The sequence below is a fragment of the Ctenopharyngodon idella genome, chromosome 22 (assembly GCF_019924925.1).
Source record: "Ctenopharyngodon idella isolate HZGC_01 chromosome 22, HZGC01, whole genome shotgun sequence".
NCBI lineage: Eukaryota > Metazoa > Chordata > Actinopteri > Cypriniformes > Xenocyprididae > Ctenopharyngodon > Ctenopharyngodon idella.
Window position 1 is genome coordinate 26,258,580 of NC_067241.1, and position 20,277 is coordinate 26,278,856.

General features: G+C 37.9%; 3 protein-coding genes across 8 annotated transcripts; 2 read left to right on the plus strand and 1 right to left on the minus strand.

Annotated features, from left to right (window-relative positions):
* Positions 1-585: 585 nt before the first annotated feature.
* ttll9 (tubulin tyrosine ligase-like family, member 9) lies at positions 586-9,877 on the plus strand. 4 transcript variants are annotated; one of them, XM_051880266.1, is made up of 15 exons: positions 586-1,093; positions 1,536-1,598; positions 2,701-2,750; positions 4,539-4,631; positions 4,714-4,825; positions 4,943-5,128; positions 5,208-5,276; positions 5,391-5,481; positions 5,781-5,821; positions 7,463-7,550; positions 7,663-7,721; positions 7,803-7,999; positions 8,128-8,241; positions 8,335-8,456; positions 9,171-9,877. In XM_051880266.1, the coding sequence occupies exons 2-15, from the start codon at positions 1,566-1,568 to the stop codon at positions 9,239-9,241; spliced, it is 1,326 nt and encodes a 441-aa protein (XP_051736226.1). In that variant the 5' UTR covers positions 586-1,093; positions 1,536-1,565; the 3' UTR covers positions 9,242-9,877. The 4 variants fall into 4 exon arrangements, with proteins under 4 accessions (XP_051736226.1, XP_051736224.1, XP_051736223.1 ...); XM_051880264.1 differs by lacking the exon at positions 1,536-1,598 and having other exon boundaries at positions 2,704-2,750; XM_051880263.1 differs by lacking the exon at positions 1,536-1,598 and having other exon boundaries at positions 589-1,093.
* On the minus strand, positions 9,500-16,628 carry fam217ba (family with sequence similarity 217 member Ba). Of its 3 annotated transcripts, XM_051880262.1 has the most exons (5): positions 16,305-16,448; positions 15,959-16,159; positions 15,773-15,878; positions 15,630-15,694; positions 9,500-12,178 (listed from the first exon to the last, which is right to left on the minus strand). In XM_051880262.1, the coding sequence occupies exons 2-5, from the start codon at positions 16,063-16,065 to the stop codon at positions 10,822-10,824; spliced, it is 1,635 nt and encodes a 544-aa protein (XP_051736222.1). In that variant the 5' UTR covers positions 16,066-16,159; positions 16,305-16,448; the 3' UTR covers positions 9,500-10,821. The 3 variants fall into 3 exon arrangements, with proteins under 3 accessions (XP_051736222.1, XP_051736220.1, XP_051736221.1); XM_051880260.1 differs by lacking the exon at positions 15,959-16,159 and having other exon boundaries at positions 16,305-16,628; XM_051880261.1 differs by having other exon boundaries at positions 15,959-16,626.
* Positions 16,629-17,996: 1,368 nt separating this feature from the next.
* Positions 17,997-20,009, plus strand: ppp1r3da (protein phosphatase 1, regulatory subunit 3Da). Its single transcript, XM_051880801.1, has 2 exons — positions 17,997-18,221; positions 18,541-20,009. The coding sequence occupies exon 2, from the start codon at positions 18,596-18,598 to the stop codon at positions 19,499-19,501; it is 906 nt and encodes a 301-aa protein (XP_051736761.1). The 5' UTR covers positions 17,997-18,221; positions 18,541-18,595; the 3' UTR covers positions 19,502-20,009.
* Positions 20,010-20,277: the final 268 nt, after the last annotated feature.

A 20,277-nucleotide genomic window follows, 5' to 3' on the forward strand; every position in this document is an offset into this window, starting at 1 on the left:
AGTAAAAGTATTCATTTCTTTAAAATAAAAATCTTGCTGACCCAAAACTTTTGAATGGTATAAATAGAGTTGTGAGATGTGGCCAATTCAAATTCAAACTCATGAATCAAAAGTGAGCCAATTGTTCAATTACAAAATAACCCTATATTAAGAACTCAACAAAAATATCTTCTTTGAATTTTTTTGGTTTCCATTTTGGGAAACACTGTGCATATGTTAACTCTTAAATGTTAATGTATAATCCACAGTCAAGTCATGTTTGCTTGTGATGTCTTCATGTGCCAAAAGAGTCCATTGTCTGATTGCCAAATTAATCTTTTGAAGGTCAGCTGTGCATTATTCTAAAAATCAAACAATGAATAGTTTGAATATTTTTATATAAAATTCAACTTTCACACTCACAAGACCCGTTGAAAGGTTTTTGCTTATCGGTTCATTTTGATTATTAGTTGGCAAGTGTTTGGACGGCTGTCTCAAGGAGAGAGGCTGGCTCCAAACCTGAAGATGTCTATTCCAACCACCAAGGCAGAGAGTCAAACTGCATTAAGCTTGGTTAGAGGGTTTTGGCCACACATACCAGAGTCTGGAGTCATGTCCCAGCATTTGATAACACTAGTAGTAATGGAAAAATCACTCACAGGCTTTCATAGGAGCATTTGGAGGTTGATTCAATATTCCTATAAGCTGAAAATTGTTCCTTTCTCAGCTCTAGAGGACATGCAGGTTGTTTTTCCTCACATTTTCCCTGACCAGAGCACCAGAACCACAACCTCAAACCTGGACAGGACAGCATGAGAAGTTCATCCCTGCTGGGATCTTTCCCTACTTGGGGCTGAGCTGTCAGGATAAAGACTGCACGCCATATCCTGGCCATAACGCTACCGTCCCACTCAGAGGCAATTACCCTCCACACCAACATTCCACTTTGAATCCAACAATGCTTAGGGAAGCTCTGGGATGAGGACTCTGGACCAGCGCCACAGAACAAGGAGGTTTTTCACCATACTTTGTGTTTGCTTCTCATATCTCCCAAGGAGAGATGAAGGATAAAAACGTACTAGCCCAGGCAGTTGGCATGGTTGGAGTCATACAGGTAATCCTTTCTCTATGTGTAAAGGATTCTACTGATCCATGGACATCCAAGTACATCCCCTAAGCTTTGCTTTGCTTTGAAGAGATGGCAGATTGGTTTTTTTATAGATAATTGTCCATTTGGAGAGCGTTTTGATGTAAGATTTTATGAACTGAGAGGTCGATTCACACAGCTGCAGTACATTATCAGCCTACTGTGGTCAACATATCTTGCCTTGGTCAACTCACTTAACAATCATTTGCGAACTCACATAAAGTCAGTGCCCACCAAAGTCAAGCGTCGTTTGACCAAAAACTCCCAAACCAAACACAAATAATGGCCCTTGGATGTTGTACAGAGGTCAGGGCCCTTTAGGGGGCCTCAGCGAACTTCCATGGCTGAAAAAAGGCTTACAATTAATTCAAGTTATTAGATTAAAAATTTTATTATGTTTTTTTAATAGGAAAAGAGAAAGGGTTAGCCTAACAGCAGTATGAATGGATGGCAATATCTATGGACTTTTACGGTAAGCTAACCTAGCTAGTTATTTTTATTGTTGACTTTTTATTTAATTTTAATATCCGAATGTTAGTGAGAAGAAGAAAATAATAATAATAATATCAGTTTACATATGCAATGGACATAGGTTATGCTCATCTTTGGTAGCTCATTTGAAGGCATCTTGAGTACACATAAAAAAAGACCTGCACCGGAAACGTTTTATAGAATACGGAAGTTTACATACTGTCTTGGAAAATAAGGGTTTTGGAGTAAAAACAAGGCTTGAGAATCACTAATATAACTCCTGCCTTTATTCTGCAAGACATGTTTATTTGTGTGAGATATTTAGAAAAATCACGCTGGTTGAAAAGCAAGTGTTGTCAGATTACGTTTGCTTTTGGACAAATTTTTGTGTAATAAGCTTCTGTGTACGTGAAGATTTTGTTTCCTTGTGGATAATTTTATTTAAATTTATGCTGCCACCTAGTGTACATTCATGTTGTTTACACCAAGGAGCTCTAAAAAGACAAAAGCAAATATTTCCAACATCATAAAACTTCATTCCTTTGTTTTTTTGCGTGTATGTATTGTTATTTCATGAGTCAATCAATTAACAGGATATAAGAAAAAATATATATTATGTGTGGTATTTGAGAGTAGAGTATGTATTTATTTATTTATGTTTTTTTGTTTAGTTTTGGTTTTTTTTTAGTTTGTTAGTTATTTTTATTTGGATAAAAAAAAATCTTATTCCCAAAAGCAAATCAAGATCCGTAATATATGGAGCATATCTGCGAGCAGAGTGTTAGGAGGTTTGCTCTCAGAACGTCACTGCGGGATGCGGCGAGGCGATTGGTCAGCGGTGGTTGCTATGACAACATATAGACTACAATTCTAGTCTCACGCTGTTAATGTTCCGCTGTTGTCAGATGGTTAGTTTTGGACATGTCCAAGAATAAGGTAAGCCGGTGAGTTTTGACACAAACATACAACTGAATTACGTGAAATGGTGTGCTATACAAGAGCCATTCCTACATACCGTCATTAAAATTAGCTTTGCATTACAAAATTGTGACGCTCCAGCTTTAATAAGGTTTGCTGTAACAAACTTAATTTACCTTAAACAGCAGACAGCTGGACATAAAGGTGCCTACAATTCCCAAAGGAAAAAGGAAGGGTAAGTCTGTGAGCTTTTGTTTTCTAATACAATGACATTCATTCATTTAAATGTCTAGATAGGCCTACTTTACACCACCGCAATACAGTTTGGGGCAGTAGGATTTTATTATTTACCTTTATTTTAAGGTGACGTAGTTACACATTACTACATGTACTTACTAGTAATAACAGTAAATTATGCATAATTACAATTAACTAACTAAACCAAACCCTAACCCTAACTGTAACTCTATAGTAAGGACATGTAGTTAATTAATATTACTAAATAATACTTATTTAAGTAAGTACAATGTAACTACGTCGCCATAAAATAAAGTGTAACCGAAAAGGATACTTTTATTCAGCACGTTTCATTAAACTGATAAAAAAGTGACAGTGAAGACATTTATAATGTTACAAAAGATTTATATCGCAAATAAATGCCGTTCTTTTGAACATTCTGTTCATCAAATAATCCAGAATAAATGTAACGCGGTTTCAAAATATGAAGCAGCACAACTGATTTCAACATTGATAATAATCAGAAATGTTTCTTGAGCATGTGACATAGAAGACTGGAGTAATGATGCTGACAATTCAGCTTTGCATCAGTAAATTACATTTTAAAACAAATTCAAACAAAACAATTATTTCAAAAACATTTAAAAATCTTACTAACCCCAAACTTTTGAATAGTGGAGATGCTTGTACAAACTTCATTTTTTATTTTTTATTTTTTTTTTATAAAAAAAAGCATTTTAAATTATGTCTGAAGTTCAGACTGTTGTCTGTATATGGGTCATTGACGAATAAGGTTTTTAAAAGTGTAAAAAAAATTAAAAAAATAAAATAATGGAGATATAATTAATTTTGAAGTTTTATTAAGTGTTGACAATAAGATTATTGGTTTTTATAATCAATTAACACTGCTTTTGTCATTTTTTACAAGATGGACAAAATTTGTCACCAAAAAAAGTCATTCGGTTTAACCAAATATTTTACTGTTTTACTGAATAACACATTTGGTTATACCGAATGACGATATTTTCAAACAATGCTGACAGGCTGATACCTAGCTAGCTAGCAAAAGTACAAGCAAACATTTTATATTTAGTAAAAGTTTTTAAAATTGCAGCGTTTTCCATGTTTTATAGCGGTTGTACCAAATGACCTGATGTTTCGGGAAATGCGTATGAGCAAGTGAAAACATGAATTTTTCAAATAGTTAAGAGAAAGTTGGTTACTTTTCTTCATGACTATGTGGTCCTTTGCAGGTGTCTGAATGATGGCACATCCTGTCACATGATACTAACCGCATGACTTGATCCAAAATGGTCCCTTTGTGTTGTTACTCTGAATGACATCAATGAAATTCATTTTTCTGGACATTCTTTCTCATAACAAAGCAACTACTTCTACACATAATTTCAATACCGTTTTGCACTATGTTGACATATGATGCTATAAAATCATGCCAGAATAAAAAATATACACATTTATTACATTTTAAGATATTTTAATCACAAATGAAATGGTTGTATTGGCCTTTGTACGGTTAAACCGAATGACCTTTTGACACTTCAAAATCTTTAAAATACCTTTATATGTAGCAAAATATAATTAAAACCTTTTGGATTCAATAAAAGAGATCTAGCTGTACTACCTTACATACTTTGGATGTCATATCTTTGTTTTTTATTATTATTATTATTAAGGCCTTTGGACAAAAAAATGACCCGTCACGTCATTGACCTATATACATATGTATGAATAAAAGGTCATTTACAGGGTGGTTCATTTTTTTTAGGGAGGGAAGGAGTTGTATAAAGTACAGATGTGGCCTGACCAACACCATACAGGATGTCCTAAACCAGAGACCAGGTTGGGTAGAAGTGAAAGAGTAAGTGCTGTGCTTTTACTGTGTGTGTTTTCAAACCCTACTGTATCTTCTTTTCGTCATGCATTCATGTCTCTCTATACAGTGATGGCGAGTGGGACTTTAACTGGTGTGATGTTGGGTGGTTGAGAGAGAACTTCGATCACTCATACATGGAGGAACACGTGCGGATATGTCACTTCCGCAACCACTACGAGGTCAAAATTATACAAATTACATTGTATAATACATTGTATAAAATGCAGCATATTGTGTAGATTACAGTTTGAATGAAGGTGAACGGAAAATAATCATGAATAATTTATATTTTTCAGCTGACCCGTAAGAACCTGATGGTGAAAAACCTGAAGAGGTATAGAAAAACTTTAGAGCGGGAGGCTGGGCGTTTAGAGGCGGCCAAATGTGACTTCTTCCCATGTACGTTTGTGCTGCCCAGTGAGTATCACATCTTTGTGGAAGAGTTTAAGAGAAGCCCAGGGAGCACCTGGATCATGAAGCCTGTGAGTGTTTATAACAGTACGATACTGCCAAACTGATCATCAACAGGTCATCCATTGTTACAATAACTTCCCAACACAGGTGGCACGATCACAAGGAAAAGGAATTTTTCTGTTTCGAAAACTCAAAGATATCATAGATTGGAGGAAGGTAATGCAACTTTGACAACACTGAATCTTAAATCTTTACATTTTCCCAAACATGTAAATTCTGTCATTAGTTACTCACCCTCATTTTGTGTAACGGTGCTGCTGTTGTTTTTAGGATGGGACCCGCTCTGAAGAACAGAAAGATGAGGCTCAAGTTGAGAGCTATGTCGCTCAGCGCTACATTGAGAATCCCTACCTCATAGCTGGTACATCTAATACTGTTTTAAGGCCAATTCACACTGCACCGACAGATGCTGACAGATGACACTTGGTCAGGTTTTGTCGGATCAGTGTGTTACCTCCGACAGAGCTTGTTTTCAAAAACTGAGCACTGAATCAGCGCTTGTTGAGTCGTGGAATGTCTGAGAAGTGACGTACTTTAATCTGGTGATTGTTCGAGTTTGTCAGGCATCTGTCGGAGCAGTGTGAATTGGCCTTTAGCTTAATATTTGATTTAGTTTAACCTTTATTATTATTGCTGAACATGTTTTACCTCTACCACCAGGGAGGAAATTTGACTTGAGAGTCTATGTTCTTGTAACATCAGTAAGTGAGCTTTTTTTTTAAATTGTTTTTCATAAATATGCAGTGTTATTTTTTCCATTGATAAAGTACTTTCTCCTGCTGCAGTGGGAAAACTGTTTGAAAAAGTCATTATATTTGCAATTTCATGGAAATTAACGGCATGTTGGAATGAGATTCCGACTTGTAAAAAGCGATCATGTCCTTACAACTTTTCTCTGAGCTCCATCTTGTACCACCTGAGAGTTGCAACATAATGTGAAAACTCTCAAAATGGAAGCGGCTTCAGCGGTAAAATGTAGTTAAAGCTGCAGTCCGTATATTTTTTTGGTTAAAAATGATCCAAAATCAATTTTTGAGCAAGTACATAACCAGCCAGTGTTCAAAACTATCTCCTTACGTTAGCCTGATTCACAACGCTAAGCTTGTAATAATGTTTTCTAATTCGGGTGGTACTGGTGGGTTACCACGGGAAATTCAAGCATGCCGTCATTTGTCTTTGCGTCATTACGTCACGTCTGTTTACATAAAGAATGAGTCAAAGCTAGTAGGCTATATCATGTGAGGCGGATCACTTATAGCCTTTTCTCATAGCAGCAATAATTAAATTTATCATTTTAATGGTGGATTGTAATCCAGAAAGGTCCAAATGACAATCATCAGCGACAACTGGAGATTCACCCATAGTCAAAAGCAAAAGCCTTCAAACTGCAGAGTGGCTACGGAAATTGAAATCTACAGGTAACGCTAATACATTAACAATTAACATTAGAGAACAAAGTAAAACAATAATAATAATTTGCACGGTTTGACGTAATCCGAGCTAGGTGATCGTTAGATTTAATCACCATTTGCAGTGCGATTTATTGTGATGCTTTTTTTCTCAGTTGGTCAGAACAAAAGTGGCAGACATGTTACTTACTTGTTCAGATGACATTCTCTGGTGAAAATTCTTACTTTGGTCATACTTCCAAGATTACAATTTGTAATTCCAAAGAACAGTATCCATACCGATGTGGTGACTGACAGCAAACATTAGATTCATCTGCGCTGAGGAGCCGGGCTGATGCACAACCCACATAAAGATAATAATCCCTCAATAATTGCAATTGCAGGTTTCAAACAGAGATGGCGACAAAGAGGCAAAACTTACGGACAGCAGCTTTAAGCAGTTATTTTGTAATATTTCAGTTTAATAACTCCTGTTAATGACTATTGTTAATGTTTTATTAATACAAGAATAATCTGAAAATAAATAAAAGACAGTTTCATGTGGCTAACAGAATCAAATAACTACAGTGTAAAAAAAAGATTTTTCGAGGTTTAAATAAATTCAATGTGTTACGTGCCATTTCTTTGTAATTGTTCATGAAATTTACAAGCAGTTTCTGAGTGAAATTTGTTTCTACACCAATTTTGTACCTAATGTTCCTAAACTATACGCTTGTAAGTGCATTATTAATGCATTATTATAATATAATGTATTTGCATAACAATTGTTACTTCTTGCATTGAGGTTTTTGATTGTTGATTATTCAGATTACACAGATTCATTTTGCCATATAAACTATATAATTCCGAGTCCGAGAACGTGAGCAGCTCCAAGTAGCACGTTGCACTTTTAAAACTAGACAGGCAGTATAATGATCATTTTGTTTTTGGCAGTATATTCCATTGAAGGCCTGGCTGTATCGTGATGGTTTTGCTCGATTTTCCAACACCAGGTTCTCTCTCAACAGCATAGACGATCAGTGTATCCTTTGCATATATTTCTGAACTACACACACTATTTATATATTACGCCCCATAGTACAGGACAGACACGGAATTCGCTTGTTTATCCCCTTTAACCTTGATGTACACAGACGTTCATCTCACCAATGTTGCAGTGCAAAAAACAGCTCCTGATTATGATCCTGAGAAAGTATGTTGGAAGTGTACTATTATGTTCATTAAAATCTACGTCATTAAAAAGCAGTAATCTCTGACTTTCACTCTCTCTCAGGGTTGTAAGTGGCAAATGCAACAGCTACGCTGTTATCTGACTGCTAAGCATGGTTTCGAGACAGTGCAGACTCTGTTTAAAGAAGTTGACAACATATTTATTCGCAGCCTGCTTAGTGTTCAGAAGACCATCATCAATGACAAACACTGTTTTGAGTTGTACGGATATGATATACTTCTGGACCAGGATTTAAAGCCGTGAGAATGCTTTATTTTTTATTGCTTGCTTTGTTGGGAGAGCATTTCATGTTGCTTATCAAAACTGTATGAATATAGAAATACCTTGCAAAAAAAAAAAAATGACAGCACAGCTTGCCATCATGCAGGTGGCTAATTGAAGTGAACGCTTCACCCTCCCTCACAGCCAGCAGTCAGGAGGACTATGACTTAAAATACAGACTGCTGGAGGACACCTTGCACATTGTAGACATGGAGGGCCGGTACGATTTGACAAAATGATATGAAATTACATGCAAGAGAGTGGAGGATTGTTTAAGTTGACATTGTTGTCCAAAACATTCTGTTGTGCTTAGTCTGACAGGCAAGGAGAAGAGGGTTGGCGGATTTGACCTAATGTGGAACGATGGACCTGTCTACACGGATGTTGGTCTAGAGGCTCTGGGTTGTTCATGCCTCGTGGCAAATACACACCTTGGTTAGTGTCTTGTACTGCCTAATTGGAGATCTGGGCCTATAGTGCATTCAATGAGCCTGTTCTACACCCGTAAGATCTTCGTTCATCTTCGGAACACAAACTAAGATATTTTTAATGAAAATCAAAAATGAAAAACAAAAATACTGAATTGAAACAAGATTCGAAGCAGTGTTTTGAAATCTGCCATCACTAGATATTGTTGAAAAGTTTTGTTTTTTTGGCGCACAAAAATTATTCTCGTCCCTTTATAATATTAAGGTTGAACCACTGTAGTCACATGAACTGTTTTAAATATGTTTTGAGTACCTTTCTGGATCTTGATAAGTTCGGTGGCATTGCTGTCTATGGAGGCCTCACTTAGCCATCGGATTTCATCAAAAATATCTTAATTTGTGTTCTGAAGATGAACGAAGGTCTTACGGGTGTGGAACAACATGAGGGTGAGTAATTAATAAAAGAATTTTCATTTTTGGGTGAACTAATCCCTTAAAAAGATGTCATTGGTAACAGGGTTGCAAAGAGATTACTGCTACTTTTCATGCTGCTTGCTGTTACACATCTAAGTTTTCTCTCTTATGAAGATGGGATTTGCACCTTTATTGCCTAAAAAATAATGAAAAACCTCTTTGTGGAAAGTGTCACATCACATATAGCATTTAGTAATGTCTCCTGATGTAAGTACAAATGCTTTTTGCTCTCTTTGTATTTACACAGGCTGTGTGAATGATCGCCAGAAACAGCTTCAACATCTTCTAAAGCCTTTCCCAGGACAGAAGAGAACATGACAACTTGCAAATGACATCTACTGTAATCAGTGTGAAAAACTGCATGACATCCCACTAATACCCACAATGCTTATAATATTTACCTAAGGTTTCAGATGAGTGTCAATATGAGTATTTAAGTACCTAGAAGATATAGCAAAGTCACTGAAAATTTTCATTCGCATGCTGAAAATTGGTCTGTCATTGTTTACTGATTTATAATGAAATTATAATAACTGTATAAATTTCTGGATTCAAATAAATACTGTAGACAGAGGCTCTGATGATGTAATGAAAACTGTTTATTTTGTATCTCATAAAAATAGCTGCATTCAACTCTACCAAAAAGTCCCAGCAAAATAAAAGCACAATCTGACAATGATAGGACAAAAGTAGATTTTTGCATGTGTTTTTTTGCCTGATAAGAGAACTTCACATTACATAACATCCAAAATGAAATGGTGCTACATATAATACACCAAGTATAGAAATGTGGTACCACGTACTGTATGGCCTCAACCTGTACCAACTTTCAAGGTCATATGCATTACACATATAAAACTCCAAAACTACTACCATCATTGTTCCTTAAAAAAATAAACAAAACATGCTATATTTAGAGACATGAAGTTCAATGTAATCACCTGAAAAGTTCTCAACATAGATAACCTTGTTGACCATATTAATCGTTCCATCCTCATCAACACAAACCGCACCACAAAACCACCATCGGCAATCCTAACATCACAATTCAACTACATTTAACTTACTGAGAAGCTAAGTAATGTCTTCCAAAACATTCAAAGATAATGCAATGCATTACACAAAACATTCTTATTTAACTTAATAAATGTCAAACCATTGTAATAAACAGATAAATTATTTAATAAATAACAAAAAAAGAAGTCCTTGTAAATAGCACTTTACAAAAATACAGTCATTACAAAACATTCATTGTTCATCTCAAAAATATACATTCTTTGACCAATAGTGCTTACTAGACAAAACACCACACACTGACATTCTCTGCCATACCTCCCTCAAATAAGAGATATGTACATGCACACTAGATTGAAGTAAGTTTATTTTATTTTATAGAGGATTTGTGCGTACAGTAAGTAAAGATAACCTGCTTTTAAGTACTTAAGCAGATAAAATAAATATATCTTATTGAAGAAATGCACTTTGAAATCTACTAAAATGATGAAAAGGCATGATTTCTAAAGAGAAGGATACAATTATTAAGGTACGGTCACATTTACCGTTGTTCAGCAAATTTGGCAAAATTCAAACATTTCAATAGAAATCCATCAATTGGGAATTTCGTCTGAAGGTAAACAGGTTCAAGTTGCTGTTGACCAACAGAAAGCTCCTTGGTTTGACTTCGCTTCATACATCGCTACACTATTGCCAATAGACAATGGTCCTTTTTCTCACCAAACTTTGCCAAAATTTTGCTAATCTGACCGCACCTTTATCCTTTTTACATATAACTACACTTAACTGCAGTGATATTAGAATCATTTAATTAGCTCTTCTTTACAGTACGCAAAATGGAAATGTTTTGAGGCAACTGAAAATAGGCATGAAAGGAGCACTAACTACTTGGCGTACTGAGCATTTTTCACCTTGCCAGTAGTCTTGGTAGCCGTTGTCACTTTCACATCGCAGCTGTCGGCGACCATTCTTTTAGTGCCAGATCTTAATCGTACTTCACCTGTTTCGGCTCTTGGACAATCCTTAACCATTTTTTTCCCTGGACCACCACCTTCGCGCTTTATAGCGGCAGGAACTCGCCTATCAACCCCTTCACGTTTCGCTCCAGGTGGATCTTTCTGTCTCTCTGCCTCATTTGACCTTCCAGTCTTACCTTTTCTGACCGAAGAATGGGATTTGACATTCGGGTTAAGTTCATGAGATGCCCTGCGCACGTTGCCCATGGCCTGCATGTGGTTCTGCTGAGCCTTTGCTGCTTGAGGACTGACCAGGTGCTGGTTTTTCGATGTGGTGCGGTTTTCGGAGGTGGAGGCCCGGCTTTCGCTGCTGCTTCTCTTTTGGGTGTTGGCTGGAGGGGGTTTGCGCTCTAAAAGGGGGCTGAGACGGGAATGGCGCTGGTAGGCATATGAAGAGCAAGTGCCGTTGCAGAGTGGGTAACGGATATGGCAGTGAGGGCAAACTGGGCGAGAAAGCTGGGTGGATGATGGGCTGCCCATAGAAGAGAAGAAGCCCCGCTGACCCTGCCGAAAGCTTTTTGGGGAGCTGAGGCGTGTTGGAGGAGCAGTGTGAGGCCTGGTCCGGTTGCTGTTTGCTAGGACACTGGTGGCATTACCTCTTGTTCGGATGATGGGCACGATGTGCTGCCCACTCTCAGCCTGAATGGTTTGAATCTGGTGCCACTCCAGTTGGAGGAGGCGCTCCAGATACTTCTCTAGCATCCCTACAGGTTTTGGCCGGGGGGCCCTCTTACCCTCCGTGTTGAGGAAAATGGCAAGCTGCCTCAGGCTCCAGGTATTGAATGGAGGTGGCAGGAAGTCTGGGTAATTGTAGCTGATGTCATCATTCTCCACTGTCCTGGGTCCAGGTATGTGGGGATGCAGGTCCATGGTGTTGAACACCTCTGCTCTGAGGTTAAGCTGAGGAGGAGTGCAGGGAGAAGGCAGCACAGGGAGCCTCTCGGAGTCAGACAGGTCACTGGCGCTGTCCGTGTCGTCCTCCTTGTGCTCCAAAAGGCGGAGTGACTCCAGATCAGGGACTTGCTTCTGCAGGGTGAGCTGCTGCAGCACTGGCTGAGGAGCCAAGGGCAGCGAGAGAGCACGACGGCTCTTCTCCAAGGCCACGTGGCTCTGTACCATCTCTCTACAGCACTGAGACTCCAGCTGAATTTTCTGCCTTTCCTGTCCACGCTCGGGACATGAGAGTTTGGGATGTGGAGGCCTCAGGTCTGATTCTCCCTGTGTGCTACAGCAATAGTTCAAGTGAGATATTTTATCACAGCTGGGTTGACAATACTGATTTTTCAGCTTTAATCAATCTTCATTTCAGTGAAATGATAACGATTCGTAAATCCCAAGATCATTTATGCCCGGTTCAGACTACATGATTTTAGCCCGATTTTGCCACAATCTGCTTGACGTGGGGTGTTGTGGGGATTCGTAAACGACGATGTGGATCGGGACGCAAGATTCGCTCATGTAGTGTGTCATAGTGGACGACAACCAATGCCGTGTCTGCGATGCTTCACGCCGTCACGACAGAAAGACTAGCATGTTTGATTTTTTTTCAGTCGTCCATGATAAGTTCCGTCACATGCGTGACGCTGGCCAATAGAAGCACAGAAGCGCCGTCCTATATGCTTTCAAACATGCAGAAATGAAAGAGAGACAATGATATAGTTTCTGCTAAGTGGAATTTTACAATGGGGTAAAATGTTTGTGGAGCTATGGCAAAAATACTATGGCTTTTCTGACGACAAGACAGAGCAAAACAGGCTGCTAGCCATAGTTTGTTTATGCTCGAGGCACCTTCTGTCAGTCGATAGTCCCATCTTCTTGATGACAGTACGCACGTGGTTAAAGACGGCACGCGATGAATGGTCGGGTAGCAACATGTAGTACTACATGTTTCTTGTCCACGTCATGACAAGATTTTAGGAGTCAAAATCGTATAAATTGACACAGTAGCTGTGTTTCCATTACCCTTCAAATTGCGCAAATTGTAATTGCGAATTGAACGAATTGAATTATGCTCAATGGAAACACGTGAATTTCAACATGAGGTTGTTTTTCAGGCAATTCGAAAAAGGAATATTTCGCAAAACTGCAATGGAAACAGTTTTTTCGCATTTACAGGTCACCTGACGTACAGTCACATCATCATTCTTTAAAGATAGCGCGGTATGTTTGTAAAGAAGACGAGACGGGGTGCTTTTCTTTTCTTATTTATGCATCTCTTTCCGCACGCCTCAGCTTCACCCCATAGATGCAATGGGAGGATGCAAGAAAAGAAAACGAGGATGGGGTAATCGAAGGAAATCTTATTTGTATACTGGAATATTCTTGATCCCTCAAGCGTCAGTTTAAAGCGTCATAAGCTGTGCTCGAGCCACGAGGGATTTTTGTTATTGAAGTTTGACATCTAATACTAATAGTATTAATCTATTAACAATTAATAATTAACATAATAGAAAATAATAGTATTAGATGTCAATGCACCTGTGCATCCTCACTCATAGCTCCTCAGGAAGCTTTCTCACTCCTCGTTCCACACCTCCTCGCGGTGCATTTATAGAATTGAAATGGCATTTATAGAATTAAAATGGCCTTCGAGATTTTCTTTGATCAGTTTCCAGGACACATGCTGGAGGATGGAGGAGCGAAAAAATGAGGAAGCATCCATTGGAGTATTGAAAAGCACCCAGGGAAGCATTAATGGGGGAGAAGGGCTTCCAGAAGACGTGGCAAATATTACGCTCCAAATAAAGCTCTCAGAAAGAAGTATCTTTTAGAAAATGACTTATCGCGAGAGGAAAATTATTAATCGCGAGAGTTTTAGTCGCATAACATCGGTTAAGGAAAACACCGTAATTTCGCGATAGTTTTTTATCGACATTTAGAAGAAAAAAAAATTACAAAAATGTTGCGGTAATCTGTAATGGAAACACGGCTGGTGACTATTGTAACCAACAAAAATATTGTTTAGTCTGAACTGGCATTAGTCTGTTCTGTTTTCTGTTTTTTATAATCATAATTTCATTCGGATTTGCATGTGTATGAATGGAAGTCAATGGAACGAAAAGTGCAGTGTGATCTCCCTATTACTGAGAGTGATAACACCCTGACCGTTGCAAGATGGTGGACACAGCGACGTGTCTAGAGCGGTGGAATGAGGCATCTATGTATACATATCTATGGTCTCAACTGCCAAAAGACATCAAAAACAGCTTGAAAACAATATGTCACGTAATTTTACATTTACCTAAAGCCCAGGATACACTGCACGACTTTAGCAATCCTATAAGATCATTACTTTATCACACTGTGTGATCTATTAAACTCGGGCACGACATGCATGTAGACTGTACGATGATGACACCTATTGACTCGTAGGCTACGATGCAAGTTTCTATAGAAGAATAAAACATCATCAGCATGCACTAGTGGGTAACAAAAATACCATGTTGAATCACACTTTGGCAGTTGTAGATTTTATGTGTGCTGAAAATAAAAAGGAAGTAGTGAAAGAATAAGGGAAAAGAGCTTGAGATAAGCCGTTTTAAGTTTTAGTGCCATGTCGCATTGATTTCATGTCGCATTTTTATTGGCTGGTCAGTAGACGTAGGTCGTAGCAGCAAACACACTGTGCGTTGATCATGCTGAATTTCTGACACTGTCAGAAAATGATCGTAGGCTATCTTTGGTCGCAAGACCAGGAAAACGGTCAACTTTGAACCTCTCTCACTCTACGACATAGGACCACCGATTAAGAGCCACGATCACAGAAATCGCCACGATTGTTTCACGATGGCAATCTTTCGTCTGGGACAGCCAAAAATCGTGCATTGTATCCCGGGCTTAAGGCAGAGGTCTTCAAAACTGCTCCTGAGAACCCATTGTCCTGCAGAGTTTAGCTCCAACCCTAATTAAACACACCTGAACCAGCTAATCAAGCTCTTCTGGATCGCCTGAAAATCATAGGCAGGTGTGGAAATAAATTTTGCAGGACAGTGGGTCCCCAGGACTAGGGTTGAAGGCCTCTGACCTAAGGAAAGCCATTCAAAGACCATAACATTTTTTTAGCTAGAAAAAGTAACCCTAGAAAGGCGCATTGTGCTAAATATATGCACTATATTATATGTTCATTATATTTTTACTTAACCTGTTAGAGATGTATTTAATGCATGTTTGAATAAATCTGTCATGAAAACAAGTTATGACAACCACAGTTTAAATGTTTATATTTCAGTAGAAACATAAGTTCAGAACTGCTTTGTGTGCATGTTTGTAATTATTTTTAGGTGTTGATTATTATACCTAAAAATAAAATAGCAATTAAATGTAATAGTTTGGACTCTGTTGTTAATTTTAACCTTTTATATTATAGTAATGTACCAACTGAGTGTTTCCTACATAGTTGTTTTCTTTTTTTTTTTTTTTTAAGAGATTGATATAGAACCAAATGAATCAACATCGAATCAAATTAAATAGAGATTAAAATCAAATCAAGAGTTTGTTAATCAATCTAATCGATTTGTGAAATCTGTGTCAATACCCAGCCCTAATGGAACACTTGATTCTGATTGGTTAATCAGAGCATTCTGCAGTGAAATATTAATATATCCCTCTGTTTTACTTTATTGCTACTCATTGTTATGTAGCTATATATTAAATTCCATATGTTAAGCAACACTCACCCACGCAACTTGCAAGTCCCACAAGTCGGACTCTTAGCTTTCTTTGGTTTAATGCCATTTTGGACCTGGAAAAAATCATGAAAACATATTCAAATTGCTGCCAAAGACGTTTGATGCATCTTATTGTTGCATACGAAACTTACAGTTTCAGCTTTAGGCAGAGGATCCTTCTCTTGGCCTGGATGCAAGGACACTGTTTTTTTGAGAGGTTTCTTATTCTGGTTCACGTGTGCTCCTCTCTTATTATTGCTGATAATAAAGCACATATTCTTAGTGACATTTTTTGTTATTTCTGTTTGATTTTAATAAATTGCTCTAATCAAAGTTACCTGGTAACAATCCCAGTGTTTTCTGCATTTTTCATTCTAACCTTCTCCTTGTCTGGCACCTTCTTCAGTGTCGCAGACGCAGTTCGTTCCTGCAGGATGGGTCCCATCGCATTAACACTATGAAGTGTACAGGCGCAGTTTCAAAGCTCTCAGCTGTGCCTCAAAATGTCCCATTTGTGAGCGCGTACACGCACTGTGCGACTGAAGAGCACCATTGCAGATATGTTGCGAAACAACAGCGTCACAGTTTAGATATTTTCCAGTTTGCCAAGAATTAGAGCAATCCATTAAACAGGGTCGAACAAACTATTTTTTAACGATAACGTTCAAAAAGGGCAATAATCACCTTTTCATATTGATTATGAAATCCCTATCATCTTCCAATGAGCGAAACGCTTTGAAATCGCCGTTACTGTGCATCACAACAGCAGCTCGATCAGACTTGTTTACCTGCTGCTGCTTTGTATGTTCAAGCATCGCTGTCGTCGTGATCCTCCTCCGACTGGCATGATGGGAATTGAAGTTTATAACTGAAATGCGAGAAGCATGTTAATTTCACCGCTGCTCGTAACGGTTACTCATAAAATACTGCAAAAACCAAAATATGCGTAGGTGTATGTATCAAGAGGCTGCTATTATGGTTGTGTAAGTTCGCAAGGATCACTGTTTTATTAAAATGACTAGCAGTGTTGCCAGATCAAAGGAAAACACCCTGGTCTGAAAAAGAAAATACCCAATAAATAAATAAATAGTGACGCCTGTTTATTTCTGACTGGGTCTGAAAACATTAAAACCATAGCTCGAATTCACCATTAAATTTACAATTCTTATTTTTATGTAATATTGCGGTATTTATTATGCTCTCTTTAATTGAAGCACCACAAATTGTCTATTACAGGGACTAATGAATAGACAAGTTTGTTTTAATGTGCAAAGTATTGAAAATGTGTAAATAAAGCTCTGTAAAAAAATGTATTTTTACAACACTAGAGTTAAATAAGGTAGGCCTAATCAATAAAATCAAAGTTCTACACAAACATGAACACTTGGGCTAAATGCAGAAAATACATAATGTAGGTCTAAGTAGACAAGTGGTCAAATGCAAAGACTGCAATTCTGGATTAGGATTCGTTCAATTCTGAATTTCCTCATAATTTACTCACCCTCATGTCATCCAAGATGTCTTTCTTTCTCCAGTCGAAAAGAAATTAAGGTTTTTGAGGGAAACATTCCAGGATTTTTCTCCATATATTGGACTTCAACAGTTACCAAAGGGTTTAAGGTACAAATTTTTGTTTCAGTGCAGTTTCAAAAGGGCTCTACACGATCCCAGACGAGGAATAAGGGTCTTATCTAGCGAAACAATCGGTCATTTTCTAAAAAAAATCAAAATGTATATGCTTTATAGGCACAAATGATCGAATCACAAGTGCTTCCACCAGAAAGCGATTCCGTATTCTTCAAAAAGCTTATGCTAAATGTCCTACGCCTTCCCGCATTCAACTTACGGAAAAAACGGAACTGGCGCCGCGTTCGTTCCGTAAGTAGAATAAGGAAGATGTAGGACATTAAGCTTTTTGAAGAATACGGAATCGCGTTCTGGTGGAAGCACTTGTGATGCAATCATTTGTGCCTATAAAGCATATACATTTTGATTTTTTTTAGAAAATGACCTATCATTTCGCTAGATAAGACCCTTATTCCTCGTCTGGTATCGTTTAAAGCCCTTTGAAGCTGCACTGAAACTGTAATTCTGACCTTCAACCGTTTGGAGGCCATTGAAGTCCACTATAAGGAGAATAACCCTGGAATGTTTTCATCAAAAACCTTAATTTCTTTTCGACTGAAGAAAGAAGGACATGGACATCTTAGATGACATGGGGGTGAGTAAATTATCAGGAAATTTTTATTTGAAAGTGAACTAATCCTTTAAGCACCTGCAAGCCAAAACAACAACCTGCGACTGTCTGTAAGGCAGCGATAAAACAAGCCAAAATCAGCTTATGACAGGCGGACATGGCAACCCTGACACAAACAGCATTTCCCGAGTACAACTGACACAGTAGCCACGCCCCTGCGTTTGACATCACTCTCATACCAGCTTTGCGCAGTTTGCACGAAATGCTTCGTATGTGAGTTAAATCACGTAGTATACTTCACCTTCGCACATAATCATGGTTCACATTATGAACGCTTGGTTTATGAAACTAGCATCGGAGGATTTTCAGATGCGTCGTAAACCCAAACACGTCGGATTTTACTGGTGAGATAATGAAACTTGAACTTCTTCCTTTTTTTAAAAAAAAATTCGTACAGAGGCACAGTCACTGACTGTATACGTTTGCACTAACACTGTACCATTTTAAAAGATATTAAATGTGTCTTGGATAAAAGTGAATAGTATCCAGCTGAGATTGAAGTAGTTAGTGAGCCTGCCATGTTTACACAGCTGCACAGTATTACCTATGGCAGACATACAAATTGCTTCCTAAAACTTACTAGAACACTTAATAAATTATTAAATATATAATAGGTAAATATATACATCATTATTTATAACCTAGAATGTTTCTCTTTTTCAGGCCTTTTTAAGTTATCTGTGCAAGGTGCACTGGAAGGGAACGATTTCTAATAAACATGGCCTGGTCTTTGGGATGTTGCCATAAAGATACACCCCTCGAAGAGATGAATGCTGACCTATTTTTTACCACGGTATCAGATGGCTCAAAAGAAAGTTCCACACCGATGTTGCAGGACATGACCCGCTCAAAAACGGACAGCGGGAGGAAGCCAGTTAAAATTCGGCCACCTAGCCCGAGAACCACTCCAAGGCAAACTGCAGGCCGCAGCCTGTCTTGTGAACCCCCAACCAAATCCATCATCCAGAGGCGGACTCAGTCCCTTCCATCTCCATCAGAGAGAAGAAAGCTTAGTCGCAGAGCCAGCGTCCGATTTGTGGACTCTTTGGGGTTGGACCTGGAAAATGTCAAGGTTTTTAAAAGCGGCGAGGACCCGTTTGTCCCAGAGCATGTTCTCTTCCGACTGTTAATGAATGCAGAGCTAGCCTCGAGTAAGAGGATGGAGATATCCTTACCATATTTGAAACCCATGTTCTCTGTCCAGCCGGGCGAATGTTCAAACTTCATGGATCGTCTGTGTTGCCAACAAGTATGCCTGGAGCGGGTTTTGTGCTACGAGCCTGGCATTATAGGGATTGTTCAAGTTGTAAATTTGGCTTTTGAGAAGGAAGTGAGTGTTCGCTATTCCTTTACAAACTGGAAGAGTTGCTCAGAAACCAAAGCTTACTGGGTTTCAAGCAAATTTATTTCAAACGGGCCCTGCTGTGACACTTTTCGATTTCATCTTCCCGTTCCTCCATTTATCCTTCACCCTGGGGCTGTGCTGGAGTTTGCGATTTGTTATAAAGTAATGGGCACTCAGTTTTGGGATAACAATGGTGGGCAGAATTACAAATTGACCTGTCAGAGTTACAACCTGCCTGTGCCGAAGGAATGTGAAGACAGCATGATACACTTTATCTGAGGACACTGAAAGTTAGATGAAACTTTTTTTAGAGCACTATTTTCACTTTTTCACTTTACTTGCACCCCACCAGCATTTTCACTGCGTGATATATATTGCTAAGCATCTGGAGGTCTTGCCATTGCACATTTCCTTTGTGAATAATAATTTGAAGCCATGTGAAATATGAGATTTTTAACTGTGATTTGTGACTGTTTAACTGGACTGTAGCACTGAAAGTATTACTGTATGTTGACTTTAATAATGTAATATAGATTCAAAAAGTGCCTTTACTGTATTTTCTACATTTCAGATGTGCACATATTTGTGTGAGGATTTTATTGTCACTATGTGGTACAATTTCAAAATACTTGAGTATATTGTAAACACAGATGTTGATGAAATAAATAAGGATGTGTTTAATGGAAATGGGGAATACCGCTTGTTTTAAAGAAATTGTTACAAAACTATCCAGCTGTTCTTCGCTGTCCTTCAAACCTTCCAATAAAGCCATATGTAGACACAAAAATGAAGTTTTTAAGTGTTTTTTTTTTTTTTTAATTGTAAGTTCAGTTTGTTGCTGCCATGATTCAGTTCATAACAACAAAGTCATTTACAAAATATATATATATTTTTTTTTTCAGGAAAACCAATGTAATATATTTTTGTTCAATAATACTTTTTAAATATTATTTAAAATTTTGAGGGTATTTTATGATACTATGCAATATTTATAAAATTTTTATTAGTTATTTTTCCCCATTGAAAATAATACACTTTTTTCTAATATATTTATT

Excerpts from the sequence above, each read along its gene's own strand:
- ttll9 (XM_051880263.1), top strand. The coding sequence starts at position 1,040 with ATGAAGGATAAAAACGTACTAGCCCAGGCAGTTGGCATGGTTGGAGTC. Across the intron at positions 2,751-4,538 it reads TCCCAAAGGAAAAAGGAAGG|GGAGGGAAGGAGTTGTATAA; the intron begins GTAAGTCTGTGA and ends CATTTTTTTTAG. Across the intron at positions 5,822-7,462 it reads TCTATGTTCTTGTAACATCA|TATATTCCATTGAAGGCCTG; the intron begins GTAAGTGAGCTT and ends TGTTTTTGGCAG.
- fam217ba (XM_051880260.1), bottom strand. The coding sequence starts at position 16,435 with ATGCTTGAACATACAAAGCAGCAGCAGGTAAACAAGTCTGATCGAGCT. Across the intron at positions 15,879-16,304 it reads TTCATAATCAATATGAAAAG|CAATAATAAGAGAGGAGCAC; the intron begins GTGATTATTGCC and ends CTTTATTATCAG. Across the intron at positions 12,179-15,629 it reads GGGACTTGCAAGTTGCGTGG|CACACAGGGAGAATCAGACC; the intron begins GTGAGTGTTGCT and ends CTATTGCTGTAG.
- ppp1r3da (XM_051880801.1), top strand. The coding sequence starts at position 18,596 with ATGGCCTGGTCTTTGGGATGTTGCCATAAAGATACACCCCTCGAAGAG.